This window comes from Salvelinus fontinalis, chromosome 1 (genome assembly GCF_029448725.1).
Source record: "Salvelinus fontinalis isolate EN_2023a chromosome 1, ASM2944872v1, whole genome shotgun sequence".
Classification (NCBI taxonomy): domain Eukaryota; kingdom Metazoa; phylum Chordata; class Actinopteri; order Salmoniformes; family Salmonidae; genus Salvelinus; species Salvelinus fontinalis.
Window position 1 is genome coordinate 82,167,891 of NC_074665.1, and position 15,459 is coordinate 82,183,349.

At 42.2% G+C, this 15,459-nt stretch overlaps 1 protein-coding gene across 1 annotated transcript in view; it reads right to left on the reverse strand.

Moving 5' to 3' along the window:
* LOC129862780 (potassium channel subfamily K member 1-like) overlaps positions 1–7,694 on the reverse strand; it is a 12,897-nt gene extending 5,203 nt beyond the window's left edge. The window contains exons 1-2 of the mRNA XM_055934746.1: positions 6,828–7,694; positions 1,243–1,638 (exon numbers count right to left, since the gene is read on the reverse strand). Coding sequence (XP_055790721.1) covers positions 1,243–1,638; positions 6,828–7,182 — 751 coding nt within the window. The 5' untranslated portion in view covers positions 7,183–7,694. The remainder of the gene's footprint in view (positions 1–1,242; positions 1,639–6,827) is intronic.
* Between the last annotated feature and the right edge of the window lie 7,765 nt (positions 7,695–15,459).

Sequence of the window (15,459 nt, forward strand, 5' to 3'; positions counted from 1 at the left end):
TTCCAAACCACTAGGGGGAGGGAGAGGGCACTGATGAGCCCAGCAAGCAGCGTGTCGTCAATAGAAAGGTATTGGTGTTGGTTTTCCCAATAATAGATGAGCTCATTATTATCATGATCATTACTATGGTCATAATCATTTTTGAACGAGAATTTAGATCAACTAAAGTCTCTGAATAGCAGTAGCAGTCTACATTAATTTAGAGGTCTACAATGCTTTGCCAAGCCTTTCTGTGTATTGATGAGGGAAAAGGGGATGTTCAGGAAAGATATGTGAATATTCTCCTGTCTCAGAGTCAGCCAAACTTCAAAAACATGCCAGAAGTGCTGAGGGCAATCCAAATAAAATATACAGGACCCCCTATTAAGTTAAAATCAGCCTTTTTCTCTCTCTTCTTAGCCAGGAGCTGTCTTCTCTTTCACAGCAAAAGGATTCTGGTTTTTAGCTTCTAAAGAGCAAGATGAGTCTGTCCAATAGCATCCAGAGCCTCAAGACAAACCTGTCCAATAGCATCTAGAGCCTCAAGACAAACCTGTCCAATAGCATCCAGAGCCTCAAGACACACCTGTCCAATAGCATCTAGAGCCTCAAGACAAACCTGTCCAATAGCATCCAGAGCCTCAAGACACACCTGTCCAATAGCATCTAGAGCCTCACAACAAACCTGTCCAATAGCATTTAGAGCCTCAAGACAAACCTGTCCAATAGCATCTAGAGCCTCAAGACGAACCTGTCCAATAGCATCCAGAGCCTCAAGACACACCTGTCCAATAGCATCTAGAGCCTCAAGACGAACCTCTCCAATGCAGAGCCTCAAGGTGTTGGATGTTGCTGTATCTCTATTTATCTGGTTATTTAAGTTCACTTTAATTTGGACAACCCAGTTCTGGATCATTCATCACCCCAGTTGGATCATTCATCAACTTAATTCTGGATCATTCATCAACTTAATTCTGGATCATTCATCACCCCAATTCTGGATCATTCATCACCCCAGTTCTAGATCAATCATCAACCCAGTTCTGGATCATTCATCACCCCAGTTCTGAATCATTCATCACCCCAGTTCTAGATCATTCATCAACCCAGTTCTAGATCATTCATCACCCCAGTTCTGGATCATTCATCAACCCAGTTCTGGATCATTCATCAACCCAGTTCTAGATCATTCATCAATCTTTCATGTACTCAGCACCTATTGTGGGCTAAAAGCAATTCAAGCAAATAAATGTGAACACTCACCAGTGATGCCCACTTTATAGAACTGTCTGAACCTCTGGTTGAAGGACTCTCCTGGTACGTAATCTCCCAGTCCGATGGTACTGAGAGATATAAAACAGAAGTAGAAACTCTCCAGGAAGTTCCAGTTCTCCTCTAGGGAGGAGAAGATGGCCGCCGGGATGAGGAAGAAACAGGAAGCAGCCAGGATGGCGAGGAGCGTGGCGTGGACCACGGCTACCAAAGGTTTGGACAGGCCCCAGCGGGTGGACACATACATGACGGGCCGGCGGGTGCTGAAGATCATGATGCGTTGGACCACGGCGGTGAGGAAGAGGAGGGTGAAGGGGATGCCGAGCACAGAGTAGACGATACAAAAAGCTTTTCCCCCGTCGGAGAGCGGAGCGGTGTGACCGTATCCTGGAGGAAACACAAAGCAGTGTTTAATTAAGATTATGATCAATGTTAAAGTACAGCATTATCTAACGACATGTTAATACAATATTGATATTAGTTAAGACCAACCTTAATACAAAGTGTTACCTACATCCCAAATATTTGCATCACTTTTTTAATCTACACATACAAGGCAGGAGTAGTGATGACAGTAGTCTACTGCCCAGCTGAAATACATACAAGGCAGTAGTAGTGATGACAGTAGTCTACTGCCCAGCTGAACCACATACAAGGCAGTAGTAGTGATGACAGTAGTCTACTGCCCAGCTGAACCACATACAAGGCAGTAGTAATGATTACAGTAGTCTATTGCCCAGCTGAACCACATACAAGGCAGTAGTAGTGATGACAGTAGTCTATTGCCCAGCTGAACAACATACAAGGCAGTAGTAGTGATGACAGTAGTCTACTGCCCAGCTGAACCACATACAAGGCAGTAGTAGTGATGACAGTAGTCTATTGCCCAGCTGAACCCCATACAAGGCAGTAGTAGTGAGGACAGTAGTCTATTGCCCAGCTGAACCACATACAAGGCAGTAGTGGTGATGACAGTAGTCTATTGCCCAGCTGAACCACATACAAGGCAGTAGTAATGATGACAGTAGTCTACTGACCAGCTGAACCACAAACAAACCAGTAGTAGTGATGACAGTAGTCTACTGCCCAGCATGAAAATCATATAAGGCAGTAGTCGTGATGACAGTAGTCTACTGCCCAGCTGAACCACATACAAGGCAGTAGTGGTGATGACAGTAGTCTATTGCCCAGCTGAACTACATACAAGGCAGTAGTAGTGAGGACAGTAGTCTATTGCCCAGCTGAACCACATACAAGACAGGAGTAGTGATGACAGTAGTCTACTGCCCAGCTGAACCACATACAAGGCAGTAGTAGTGATGACAGTAGTCTACTGCCCAGCTGAACCACATACAAGGCAGTAGTAGTGATGACAGTAGTCTACTGCCCAGCTGAACCACATACAAGGCAGTAGTAATGATGACAGTAGTTTATTGCCCAGCTGAACCACATACAAGGCAGTAGTAATGATGACAGTAGTCTATTGCCCAGCTGAACCACATACAAGGCAGTAGTAGTGAGGACAGTAGTCTATTGCCCAGCTGAACCACATACAAGGCAGTCGTAGTGATGACAGTAGTCTACTGCCCAGCTGAACCACATACAAGGCAGTAGTAGTGATGACTGTAGTCTACTGCCCAGCTGAACCACATACAAGGCAGTAGTAGTGATGACAGTAGTCTATTGCCCAGCTGAACCACATACAAGGCAGTAGTAGTGAGGACAGTAGTCTATTGCCCAGCTGAACCACATACAAGGCAGTAGTAGTGAGGACAGTAGTCTACTACCCAGCTAAACCACATACAAGGCAGTAGTAGTGAGGACAGTAGTCTATTGCCCAGCTGAACCACATACAAGGCAGTAGTCGTGATGACAGTAGTCTACTGCCCAGCTGAACCACATACAAGGCAGTAGTGGTGATGACAGTAGTCTATTGCCCAGCTGAACTACATACAAGGCAGTAGTAGTGAGGACAGTAGTCTATTGCCCAGCTGAACCACATACAAGGCAGTAGTAGTTATGACAGTAGTCTACTGCCCAGCTGAACCACATACAAGGCAGCAGTAATGATGACAGTAGTCTATTGCCCAGCTGAACCACATCCAAGGCAGTAGTAGTGATGACAGTAGTCTATTGTCCAGCTGAACCACATACAAGGCAGTAGTAGACCCTTTTTTCAAAGTCACTGAGATCTCTTCTTCTAGCCATGGTAGTCAAAATAATGGGCAACTGGGCATTTTTATACATGACCCTAAGCATGATGGGATGTTAATTGCTTAATTAACTAGGGAATCACACCTGTGTTGAAGCACCTGCTTTCAATACACTTTGTATCCCTCATTTACTCAAGTGTTTCCTTTATTTTGGCAGTTACCTGTATGTACCCATTGATTCTTCAGAACCCAAAATAGAAGCTTGCTTTAATCCAATGTTTGTAACAATGTAAATGTAAACAAACACTATATAGCCTCAAAACATGGTTAAAACGTTACATTTGATTTCATGGATGACCAGTCCTTCTATCCATAGCTCTGTCTATGAAGTTGAGAGTGGTTACACTTCTCCAGCCGCATCTCTTAGCTTTTTACCAAAACAATAGTGTGGTGCCCGTTTTGGTATTGTTCCACCTCTAGATTGCCCCTTTAAAGAAAAGAGCATGTAGCATGTTTTGGTTGAAGTGTTCCTATCATGAGTGTTCAAATGCCATGGCCCTCCAACACAATCATGGAAAACTAGGCTAGTTCATGTCAGATCAAAGACCATGATTTTCAATATTTGTATTAAGTCAAAATGAATAGAAAGTTATTTTAGGAATCAAACCCTGCAGAAAAATTAAGCAATGCCTGTTTTGAAGGGGAGACCCAGTGTGGTGACATCAGCGGATATTACATCAATTGGATTCAGTCTACTTACGTGTTGTTTGTTTAAGTTGACCAGTTCTGTGGTCTATTTAAGATGACCAGTTCTGTGGTCTATTTAAGTTGACCAGTTCTGTGGTCTATTTAAGTTGACCAGTTCTGTGGTCTATTTAAGATGACCAGTTCTGTGGTCTATTTAAGATGACCAGTTCTGTGGTCTATTTAAGATGACCAGTTCTGTGGTCTATTTAAGATGATCAGTTCTGTGGTCTATTTAAGATGACCAGTTCTGTGGTCTATTTAAGATGACCAGTTCTGTGGTCTATTTAAGATGACCAGTTCTGTCGTCTATTTAAGTTGACCAGTTCTGTAGTCTATTTAAGTTGACCAGTTATGTGGTCTATTTAAGATGACCAGTTCTGTGGTCTATTTAAGTTGACCAGTTCTGTGGTCTATTTAAGATGACCAGTTCTGTGGTCTGTTTAAGTTGACCAGTTCTGTGGTCTATTTAAGATGACCAGTTCTGTGGTCTATTTAAGTTGACCAATTCTGTGGTCTATTTAAGTTGACCAGTTCTGTAGTCTATTTAAGATGACCAGTTCCGTGGTCTATTTAAGATCACCAGTTCTGTGGTCTATTTAAGTTGACCAGTTCTGTGGTCTATTTAAGATGACCAGTTATGTGGTCTGTTTAAGTTGACCAGTTCTGTGGTCTGTTTAAGATGACCAGTTCTGTGGTCTATTTAAGTTGACCAGTTCTGTGGTCTATTTAAGTTGACCAGTTCTGTGGTCTGTTTAAGTTGACCAGTTATGTGGTCTGTTTAAGTTGACCAGTTCTGTGGTCTATTTAAGATGACCAGTTCTGTGGTCTATTTAAGATGACCAGTTCTGTGGTCTATTTAAGTTGACCAGTTCTGGTTGACCACTGGTTTTTATCTATAACAAGTCAGTTTGGTGGAAACACACCACTGGTGGGAAAATGAGCATGTTTTATTTATGTGGATTTGAGAATATTTGCATGAAGATCTATCGCCAACTGGATGGAAACCTAGCTAATTTAACCATTCTTTGCATAAGGCTCAGCCCTGCAATAGTAGTTAGTTGACTCGGTGTTTGGTATTTTATTAGGATCCCCATTTGCTGTTGCAAAAGCCACAGCTACTCTTCCTGGGGTCCACACAAAACATGCAACATGACATAATACAAAACATCTATAGACAAGAACAGCTCAAGGACAGAACTTGATACATGTAAAAATGGCACAATAGCCTACATATCAATAGAAACACAAACTATCTGGGTCAATAAGGGAGAGGCCTTGTGCCGTGAGGTGTTGCTTTATTTGCTTTCTTAAATCAGGTTTGTTGTTCATTTCAGCAATATGAGATTGAATGGAGTTCCATGCAATAATGGCTCTATATAATACTGTATGCCTTCTTGCATTTGTTCTGGATTTGGGACTATGAAAAGACCCCTAGTGACATGTCTGGTGGGGTAAGTGTGTGTGTCAGGGCTGTGCGTAAGTTGACTATGCAAACAATTTGGAATTTTCAACACATGAATGTTTCTTATAAAAAAGAAGAAGTGATGCAGCCCGTCTCTCCTCAACTCTTAGCCAAGAGAGACTGGCTGCATCTGATTAATATTAGCCATCTGATTACAATGAAGAGCAAGACATGCTGCTCTGTTCTGGGCCAGCTGCAGCTTAACTATACTACAGAGTATGTGCTTCTACACCTGCATTGCTTGCTGTTTGGGGTTTTAGGCTGGGTTTCTGTACAGCACTTTGAGATATCAGCTGATGTAAGAAGGGCCATATAAATAAGTTTGATTTGATATGTTGTCCATTGAAGTTTTTGTCTCTGGCTCTTTTGATATCAGATTTAGAATGAATAATAACAAGATTTGTGGTAGTTTGAAAGGGTTTCCAATTCACATGACCCGACAAGAAAACCCTCAGCGCTGTAGTCATAACACAGATGAAAAGGGAATAATAATAATGTTTTGTCATTGCCTACGAATAGGACCCAGAGTTTTAACTGACCAGGTTATGAGATCAGGGTGTGGAGGAGCAGAATTGTTTTTGGCCTGCGCTTCAGAAGCCTATATTGGTCCGCTAATACAGGACTAGCAAAGGCCCAGTGCACTACTTTTGCTAAAAAATATATATATACTAATATATCGTACTTTTAAAAATTATTTTTTTCTTTATTATTCTGATGTGTCAGAAATTGCTACAGCACCCCACACCCCGCAGCTATGCAGACATCTATTTTGGGGGGTAGGCCTATATAGTAGGCCTTTGTTGCGTGCAATGGCTGCATTGGGGGCATATATGTATTGTCATCACTGAGCTGAGTTCATGTAACATAGCCAGGTGTTACTTGGGTGTACAGTGTCTCGAGAGGGTACATTTCAGTGTCACGGGCAACAAAACGCAAACTGCTTTCAGGTCGTGTGCCTAGTTACAAGAAGGTTATGACAATAATCAACTGTATAACCATCATCCATAACTACATAATCAAGCAACTCCCTTATTTCCCCGAAAATAGATATATTAAGAGCAACACATTTCTGAACGTCACCTATTCATTTCTGGGAGCGATGTCATTGCGCCAACGTAGAACGAGCTATGACGCGCAGCCTGCATCACCTCCAGCCAGCCCACCCCTAGATGGCTGAAATGCAGTACACTTGATTAGGCCAATGACGGACTCACCTGTGGTAGACAATACAGTACTGGCGAAAAAGAGTGAGGAGGTGAAGTCCCAATTCCAATTTGCCGATGCGTTATTGAGAATGGACACTCCATAGTTACTGGCCTCAAGCGCTTTCTCCAAAAACTTCTCAAGGCGTTCTTCCGAAAGACATTCGTTGTCTTGGAGGAACAGTTTTTTGATGATTCGTAACTCCTGTCTTAGCAGGTCTTCATAAGGCAGTTCCACCGATGAAAAGACAACAGCTCCGAATATAAGATAAAGAATATATCCCAAGACTAGAAGCAAAAAATACCATGTCGATTTGTGACTTTGTATCAACCGCACACACGAATTGCTAGTTAGAGATTGTAGCATTTTCTAAGAGTTATTGGAACCTCAATGTGTTACAGTTTATACTCTTGACATAAACAATGAATAGTTTATAGACGCTAAAATAGTAACACGTCGGCTAAAATAGCATGTAGCTTATTTCTAGTTCAAGTGCGCGGTCCTTATCAACTACGACCAAAAGCAAGCATGTGAGAATCGTTACTATATACGTTTTGGTTTCTTTTCCGTGTCCTCTCTGTCTGTCCTCTGTATATTCTGTTCACTTTCACCGAGAAGGGTCGTTCTGCTGCTGAGAAGAGGATGATGTGTCGGCAGAGGGTGCCGGACTATGTTACGCCAGTCTGTTCCCCTCTTCTTCCCTCCTAGGTGAAACGCATCGAAACAGACACATGGGCGTAGAGAGCTAGTAAATAGCACCTCTTTGTCTTTAGTCATTGTTCACGAAGGTAACATACTATCAGTGACAAAGCCAAGGGCGTAGTGAAACCACACCGTTTTCTAGATGAGATGCTATTGCTGAAAGTGACATTGGGGGGTTGACTGTTGACTGTGAGTTAACCCCTACCAAAGAGACTGACAGACATGAGAGCAATGCATTAGAGGGGCAACTTTATTATTTTAGTAGATTGTGCTGTGGCCTGTCTCATCCCTCTTCCAATAGACTACCAGTCTGTGTGTGTGTGTATGTCAAGACAAGTTTGTTTATTTGTCATATACACTGTATATACTGTAGACAGTATATACTATACTGTACATGGAGTACAAGGTGCAATGGAATGCTTTATTGCAGGTTCACCCATAAATCAAATCAAATTTTATTGGTCACATACACGTGTTTAGCAGATGTTATTGTGGGTGTAGCGAAATGGTTGTGCTTCTAGTTCCAACAGTGCAGCAATATCTAACAAGTAATCTAACAATTCCACAACAGCAACCTAATACACACACATCTAAGTAAAGGGATGGAATAGCTGCAGGAAGTAGAGGTGCTGAGGGTGCTGCTGCTACCCCTGATAAATAGTAATACAAATGTATATACATATATTTTTAAATCTACAAAAATTATCTTCAGCACCATCCGCGTCCCCGTCACTGTCCCAGACCCTGTCCCAGACCCTGTCCCCATCGACAGCATTTGAATAAGGATAAGAGGCCAGTTGTCAAACTGGCATCTTCCCAGATCCTGTATTGCATACTGTTTTATGCATTTTGACCTGCAGTGTAATTTAACAATCTAAGGCTGCGTTTACACAGGCAGCCCAATTCTGATATTTTTTTCCTCTAATTGGTATTTTGACAAATCACATCAGATTGTTTCACATCAGATCTTTTTCAGAGCTGATCTGATTGGTCAAAAATACCAATTAGTGAAAAATATCAGAATTGGGCTGCCTGTGTAAACACAGCCTATGAGACGTAATAGTCTTTTGCTCTTTTAAGATAAATGGATAGGCCTTCTATTTGACCAGGTTCACATTCTAATGTTCTATCTGTAGGCTATGTACACTACCCTACTAACTTTGTTACTTTCTTATGATAAGCTCATATCCACCAGCACTTCTCTTTCTCTCATCCGCCTTTCCTCCACTACTTCTCTTTTCTTCCACTATCCCCTCAACACCTTTCTCATTTCAACGCAAGCTGGCAAAGTGTCTCTATGAAAACAACCGTTACAGAGTACCTAGACTGGCACCAGTTGTTGTGTACTGACAGACCACATCCCCCTGACTGCAGCACTCCACTCTGCTGTGTGTGTGTATGTGGGTGTGTGTGTATATGTGTGTGATTAGATTTATCTTAGCAGTTTCTCATAAGAAACGGCTCATCAACAGAGTGTAGTTTAGCTACAGTAGGTACAGGCAGGGACATGAACAACTAGTTAGGAGCTTGAGAGATTGGGGACCTATCTAGCTGGCTAGGTAAAGACAACTTTATAAAATTGCTAGGTGGCTAGTATTACAGAGAAACATTTTTGTTTTATTTATTCATCAAGAAGGAATCAATCGGCTACATTGCTTGACCACATTCATTTCAAATCAAATCACATTTTATTAGTCACATGCGCCGAATACAACAGGTACCAACAATGCAGTTTAAAGAAAAAATAAATAAAAGTAACAAGTAATTAATTAAAGAGCAGCAGTAAAAAAACAATAGCGAGACTATGTGCAGGGGGGTACCGGTACAGAGTCAATGTGCGGGGGAATTGGTCAGTCGAGGTAATTGAGGTAATATGTACATGTAGGTAGATTTATTAAGGTGACTATGCATAGATGATAACAGAGAGTACCAGCGGTGTAAAAGAGGGGGGGGGGGGGGGGGGGGGCAAAACAAATTGTCTGGGTAGCCATTTGATTAGATGTTCAGGAGTCTTATGGCTTGGGGGTAGAAGCTGTTTAGAAACCTCTTGGACCTAGACTTGGCGCTCCGGTCCCACTTGCCGTGCGGTAGCTGAGAGAACAGTCTATGACAATTTTTAGGGTCTCCTTTTGTTACCGCCTGGTATAGAGGTCCTGGATGGCAGGAAGCTTTGCCCCAGTGATGTACTGGGCCATACGCACTACCCTCTGTAGTGCCTTGCGGTCGGAGGCCGAGCAGTTGCAATACCAGGCAGTGATGCAACCGGTCAGGATGCTCTCGGTGGTGCAGCTGTAGAACCTTTTGAGGATCCGTGCCAAATATTTTCAGTCTCCTGAGGGAGACCATTCTAGTTTGTTGGTGATGTGGACACCAAGGAATTGAAGCCCTCAACCTGCTCCACTGCAGACCCATCGATGTGAATGGGGGCGTGCTCGGTCCTCCTTTTCCTGTAGTCCACAATCATCTCCTTTGCGTTGATCACGTTGAGGGAGAGGCTGTTGTCCTGGCACCACACGGCCATGTCTCTGACCTCCTCCCTATAGTTTGTCTCGTTGTTGTCGGTGATCAGGCCTACCACTGTTGTGTCATCGGCAAACTTAACGATGGTGTTGGAGTCATGCCTGGCCGTGCAGTCATGAGTGAATAGGGAGTACAGGAGAGGACTGAGCACACAGCCCTGAGGGGCCCTGTGTTGAGGATCAGCGTGGCGGATGTGTTGTTACCTACCCTTAACACCTGGGGGTGGCCCGTCAGGAAGTCCAGGATCCAGTTGCAGAGGGAGGTGTTCAGTCCCAGGGTCCTTAGCTTACTGATCAGCTTTGAGGGCACTATGGTGTTGAACGCTGAGCTGTAGTCAAAGAATATCATTCTCACATAGGTGTTCCTTTTGTCCAGGTGGGAAAGGGCAGTGTGGAGTGCAATGGAGATTGCATTAGCTGTGGATCTGTGAGGGCGGTATGCAAATTGGAGTGGGTCTAGGGTTTCTGGGATAATGGTGTTGATGTGAGCCATGACCAGCCTTTCAAATCACTTCATGGCTACAGACGTGAGTGCTACAGGTCAGTAGTAATTTAGGCAGGTTACCTTAGTGTTCTTGGGCACAGGGACTATGGTGGTCTGCTTAAAACATGTTGGTATTACAGACCCAGACAAGGAGAGGTTGAACATGTCAGTGAAGACATTTGCCAGTTGGTCAGCGCATGCTCGCAGTACACATCCTGGTAATCTGGCCCTGCGGCCTTGTGAATGTTTACCTGTTCAAAGGACTTACTCACATCGGCAGCAGAGAGTGTGATCACACAGTCTTCCAGAACAGCTGGTGCTCTCATGCATGTTTCAGTGTTATTTGCCAGTGTTATTTGTTTAGCTCATCTGGTAAGGTCGTGTCACTGGGCAGCTCTCGGCTGTGCTTCCCTTTGTAGTCTGTAGTGGTTTGCAAGCCCTGCCACATCCGACGAGTGCCAGAGCCGGTGTAGTACGATTCGATCTTAGTCCTGTATTGATGCTTTGCCTGTCTTAGTAACATCATCAGTCTGTGGTGGTATGTAGACAGCTACGGAAAATACAAATGAAAACTCTCTAGGTAGATAGTGTGGTCTACAGATTATCATGAGATACTCTACCTCAGGCGAGCAAAACCTCAAGACTTCCTTAGATATCATGCCCCAGATGTTATTTACAAAAATACATAGTCCGCCGCCCCTTGTCTTACCAGACGCTTCTGTTCTATCCTGCCAAAATAGCGTATAACCAGCCAGCTGTATGTTGATAATGTTGTCGTTCAGCCACGACTCCGTGAAGCTTAAGATATTACAGTTTTGAATGTTCCGTTGGAAGTTTAATCTTCCTCTTAATTCAAAAATGTTATTTTCCAAAGATTGCACGTTTGCTAGCAGAATGGAAGGTGGTGGAGGTTTATTCAATCGTCTACAAATTCTCAGAAGGCAGCCTGCCCTCCGGCCCCTTTTTCTCCACCTTCTCTACACACAAATGATGGGGATCTGGGCCTGTTCCAGAGAAAGCAGTATGTCATTCATGTCGGGCTCATCGGACTCGTTAAAGGAAAAAAAGGATTCTGCCAGTTCGTGGTGAGTAATCGCAGTTCTGATATCCATCTATTTTCGGTCAAAAGAGATGGTAGCAGCAACATTATGTACAAAATTAGTTCAAAAATAAGTTACAAACAAAAAACACAATTGGATAGGAACACGTAAAATGTCATCCTTCTTTTCCGGCGCCATCTTAACAATATTTATCAACATATCTCCTGTAAGTCCTGCCCATCACTGGCAGCTGAAATCAAATCAAACAATGTGTGTGTCAACACTCTCCTCCACTACAATACTGTCTGCATGCACTAGAGTATCTAGTGTCCTGCCTAGCATATATTTGCTCTGTGGTGCACCTTTGATGGAACCACTTACCAGGGAGATTGGGGGGAGGGGGGTACTCTTTCCCTGGTCCAGTCAGTGTGCCCCCTCCGCAAAATACCACTGGGCTTAAAAATGAAGTTTAGTAATTAATTTAACATCTGAATTATTATTAATTTTTTTTATCTGAGGGGGCACGTGTCTTTTGTGCCCCCTATGGGCATGAGGGGTGGCAGGTAGCCTAGTGGTTAAAGTGTTGGACAAATAACCGAAAGGTTGCTGGATCTGAATCCCTGAAATGACAAGGGAAAAATCTGTCGTTCTGCCCCTGAACAAGGAAGTTAACCCACTGTTCCCCGTTAGGCTGTCATTGTAAATAAGAATTTGTTCTTAACTGACTTGCCTGGTTAAATTTAAAAATGACGCCTGTGCTTTTTAGGATAACATAAAATGCAAGCCATTAAACCCTTTTAAAGTTCTATAAAGCACAAAGAATTGGCTTGCAAGACTCAATAGTTCATAACGAAAACTATTTTTTGTGTGTAAAATTGTTTCAGTGAGTACGGGTTTTCCATTTCCTGGTTCTATATAGCACCATTTCTTCTAACAATGTAGATAAACCTGCTTCTCTTCAGACTATATCTTGCACATTGTTATCCATCTGGGTTTAAACAATACACGCCTATAAGTCATCATCAGGGGTTTCTCACAGCTACAAGAGGAACCAGTTTGTGAGACAGTCTCTAAGTCCAAAATGGAATCCTATTCACTAGTGCACTACTTTTGACCAGGGCCCATATATATGTATATAGAGAACAAGGTGCCATTTGGGAGGCAGAGTGTGGTTGGATATTTTTGTCAGCTATGTAACATTTACTCAACCGTTGCAGATTATGAAAAGGTTTCATTATGAGGAAGTACTTGAAAACAAAGAGTCAACCATTTCCTGTAAGTGGTTGTCTAGTATGACCAAGATACAGTAGTTTATGTAGGGCTGTTGTTTGAGGAAGTAACTAGAAACAAAGAGTTGACTAGAGTGAATCACTTCCTGTAACTATATGATGTATGACCAAGATAATTTACCAAAATAATGGGGAGTTGAAGGGGAGGAGCAAAGTTCTCCTGTATCGATATAATTACCTAATTACTTGTTTCAGCACTTTTTTCTGTGCTGAATACAAGGTAGACATGAAGTATAACCTATACAGACATAAAGTATAACCTATACAGACATGAAGTATAACCTATACAGACATGAAGTATAACCTACACAGACATAAAGTATAACCTATACAGACATGAAGTATAACCTATACAGACATGAAGTATAACCTATACAGACATGAAGTATAACCTATACAGACATGAAGTATAACCTATACAGACATGAAGTATAACCTATACATACATGAAGTATAACCTATACAGACATGAAGTATAACATATACAGACATGAAGTATAACCTATACAGACATTAAGTATAACCTATACAGACATGAAGTATAACCTATACATACATGAAGTATAACCTATACAGACATGAAGTATAACCTAATAATACATGAAGTATAACCTATACAGACATGAAGTATAACCTATACATACATGAAGTATAACCTATACAGACATGAAGTATAACCTATACAGACATGAAGTATAACCTATACATGAAGTATAACCTATACATGCATGAAGTATAACCTAATAATACATGAAGTATAACCTATACAGACATGAAGTATAACCTATACAGACATAAAGTATAACCTATACAGACATGAAGTATAACATATACAGACATGAAGTATAACCTATACAGACATGAAGTATAACCTATACAGACATGAAGTATAACCTATACATACATGAAGTATAACCTATACAGACATGAAGTATAACCTATACAGACATGAAGCATAACCTATACATGAAGTATAACCTATACATACATGAAGTATAACCTATACATGAAGTATAACCTATACATACATGAAGTATAACCTATACAGACATGAAGTATAACCTATAGACATGAAATATAACCTATACAGACATGAAGTATAAAGAAAAATATATTTGTGAGTAAAAGTTCATCGATGTCTAAAGTCAAATCAGTTCACAGTTCACAGACTTCAGCTACAAGGACGTCAGTCCTAGTTGGGTGGTGGTGCTGCATGGTCACACTAAGCCACATCAAGTCTTCTCTAGTTTTGTAGAAAGAAAATCACTGGCACTTCTCATTTCCATGCATCATTTTAATATTGAGGCAAGATTTTCATATTACTAAAATAGTGTGACTGTGGAATTATAATATTTCTATAGGCTACAACGCTTGCAAATATGTTATCATATTTTTTCCGGCTATAGCAATTACAAGTATGTTTAAATCCACTACTGACCATTGAGGGCTCTAAAAAAGAACAGTGTTGTGTTGTGCTTAGGCAAGCTACAATTTCGACAGGCTAGTCCTTGAATGAACATGACTTTTTTCCGATCTCTGTGTGTTGCTTCTGTGCCAGTTAGAGCAGTGGCCCAAAATAGACTGTGTTCTGCGGTGTGCTGTTATTTCAAGGCCCCAGTATTGGGAATTTGACATTCCTAGCAGAGCTTGAAGTAATCAGAAATCAATCCAAGGTTGTATACTAAGTAGTATGATATGGGGGGTAGTGTAGTGTTAGCACACAGTTAGGCTACACACTACCATGATACACTTTCACACTCCATCCCCAGGTGGCAACACCAACCGGGTCATGGCTGTGTTCTGACAGAAAGCCTTGGTAATTCCTTAGATGATTGTCAGTCTGGGAAAGAGATAGTTCAGAAGCCAGCCCGGGAAAGAGAGAGGAGACCATAAACCTCTCAGCCGGCATTTGTTTGTTTCTGTTAGTTAACCTCTTTAGTTGGGCCATTTTGGACTTAGTTTTTCTGTGCATGTTTATTTTGTTTCCATGAACATTGGAATAATTTGCTTGCCTGGGCCAACCAAGAGGTCAAGATAGAGCTGGCCCTGAGCTCGGTAAGTTCGCTGTCTCCTGGGCACACATAGAAATTCAACATATGCTGATTTCTTACATTTATGCTCACATCAAATCAGGTTGCAGACCATGTAGCTGGGCCTGAGACCCCTAGACATAACGAGTCAGGTTACAGACCATGTAGCTGGGCCTAAGACCCCTAGACATAACGAGTCAGGTTACAGACCATGTAGCTGGGCCTAAGACCCCTAGACATAACGAGTCAGGTTACAGACCATGTAGCTGGGCCTAAGACCCCTAGACATAACGAGTCAGGTTACAGACCATGTAGCTGGGCCTAAGACCCCTAGACATAACGAGTCAGGTTACAGACCATGTAGCTGGGCCTAAGACCCCTAGACATAACGAGTCAGGTTACAGACCATGTAGCTGGCCTAAGACCCCTAGACATAACGAGTCAGGTTACAGACCATGTAGCTGGGCCTAAGACCCCTAGACATAACGAGTCAGGTTACAGACCATGTAGCTGGGCCTAAGACCCCTAGACATAACGAGTCAGGTTACAGACCATGTAGCTGGGCCTAAGACCCCTAGA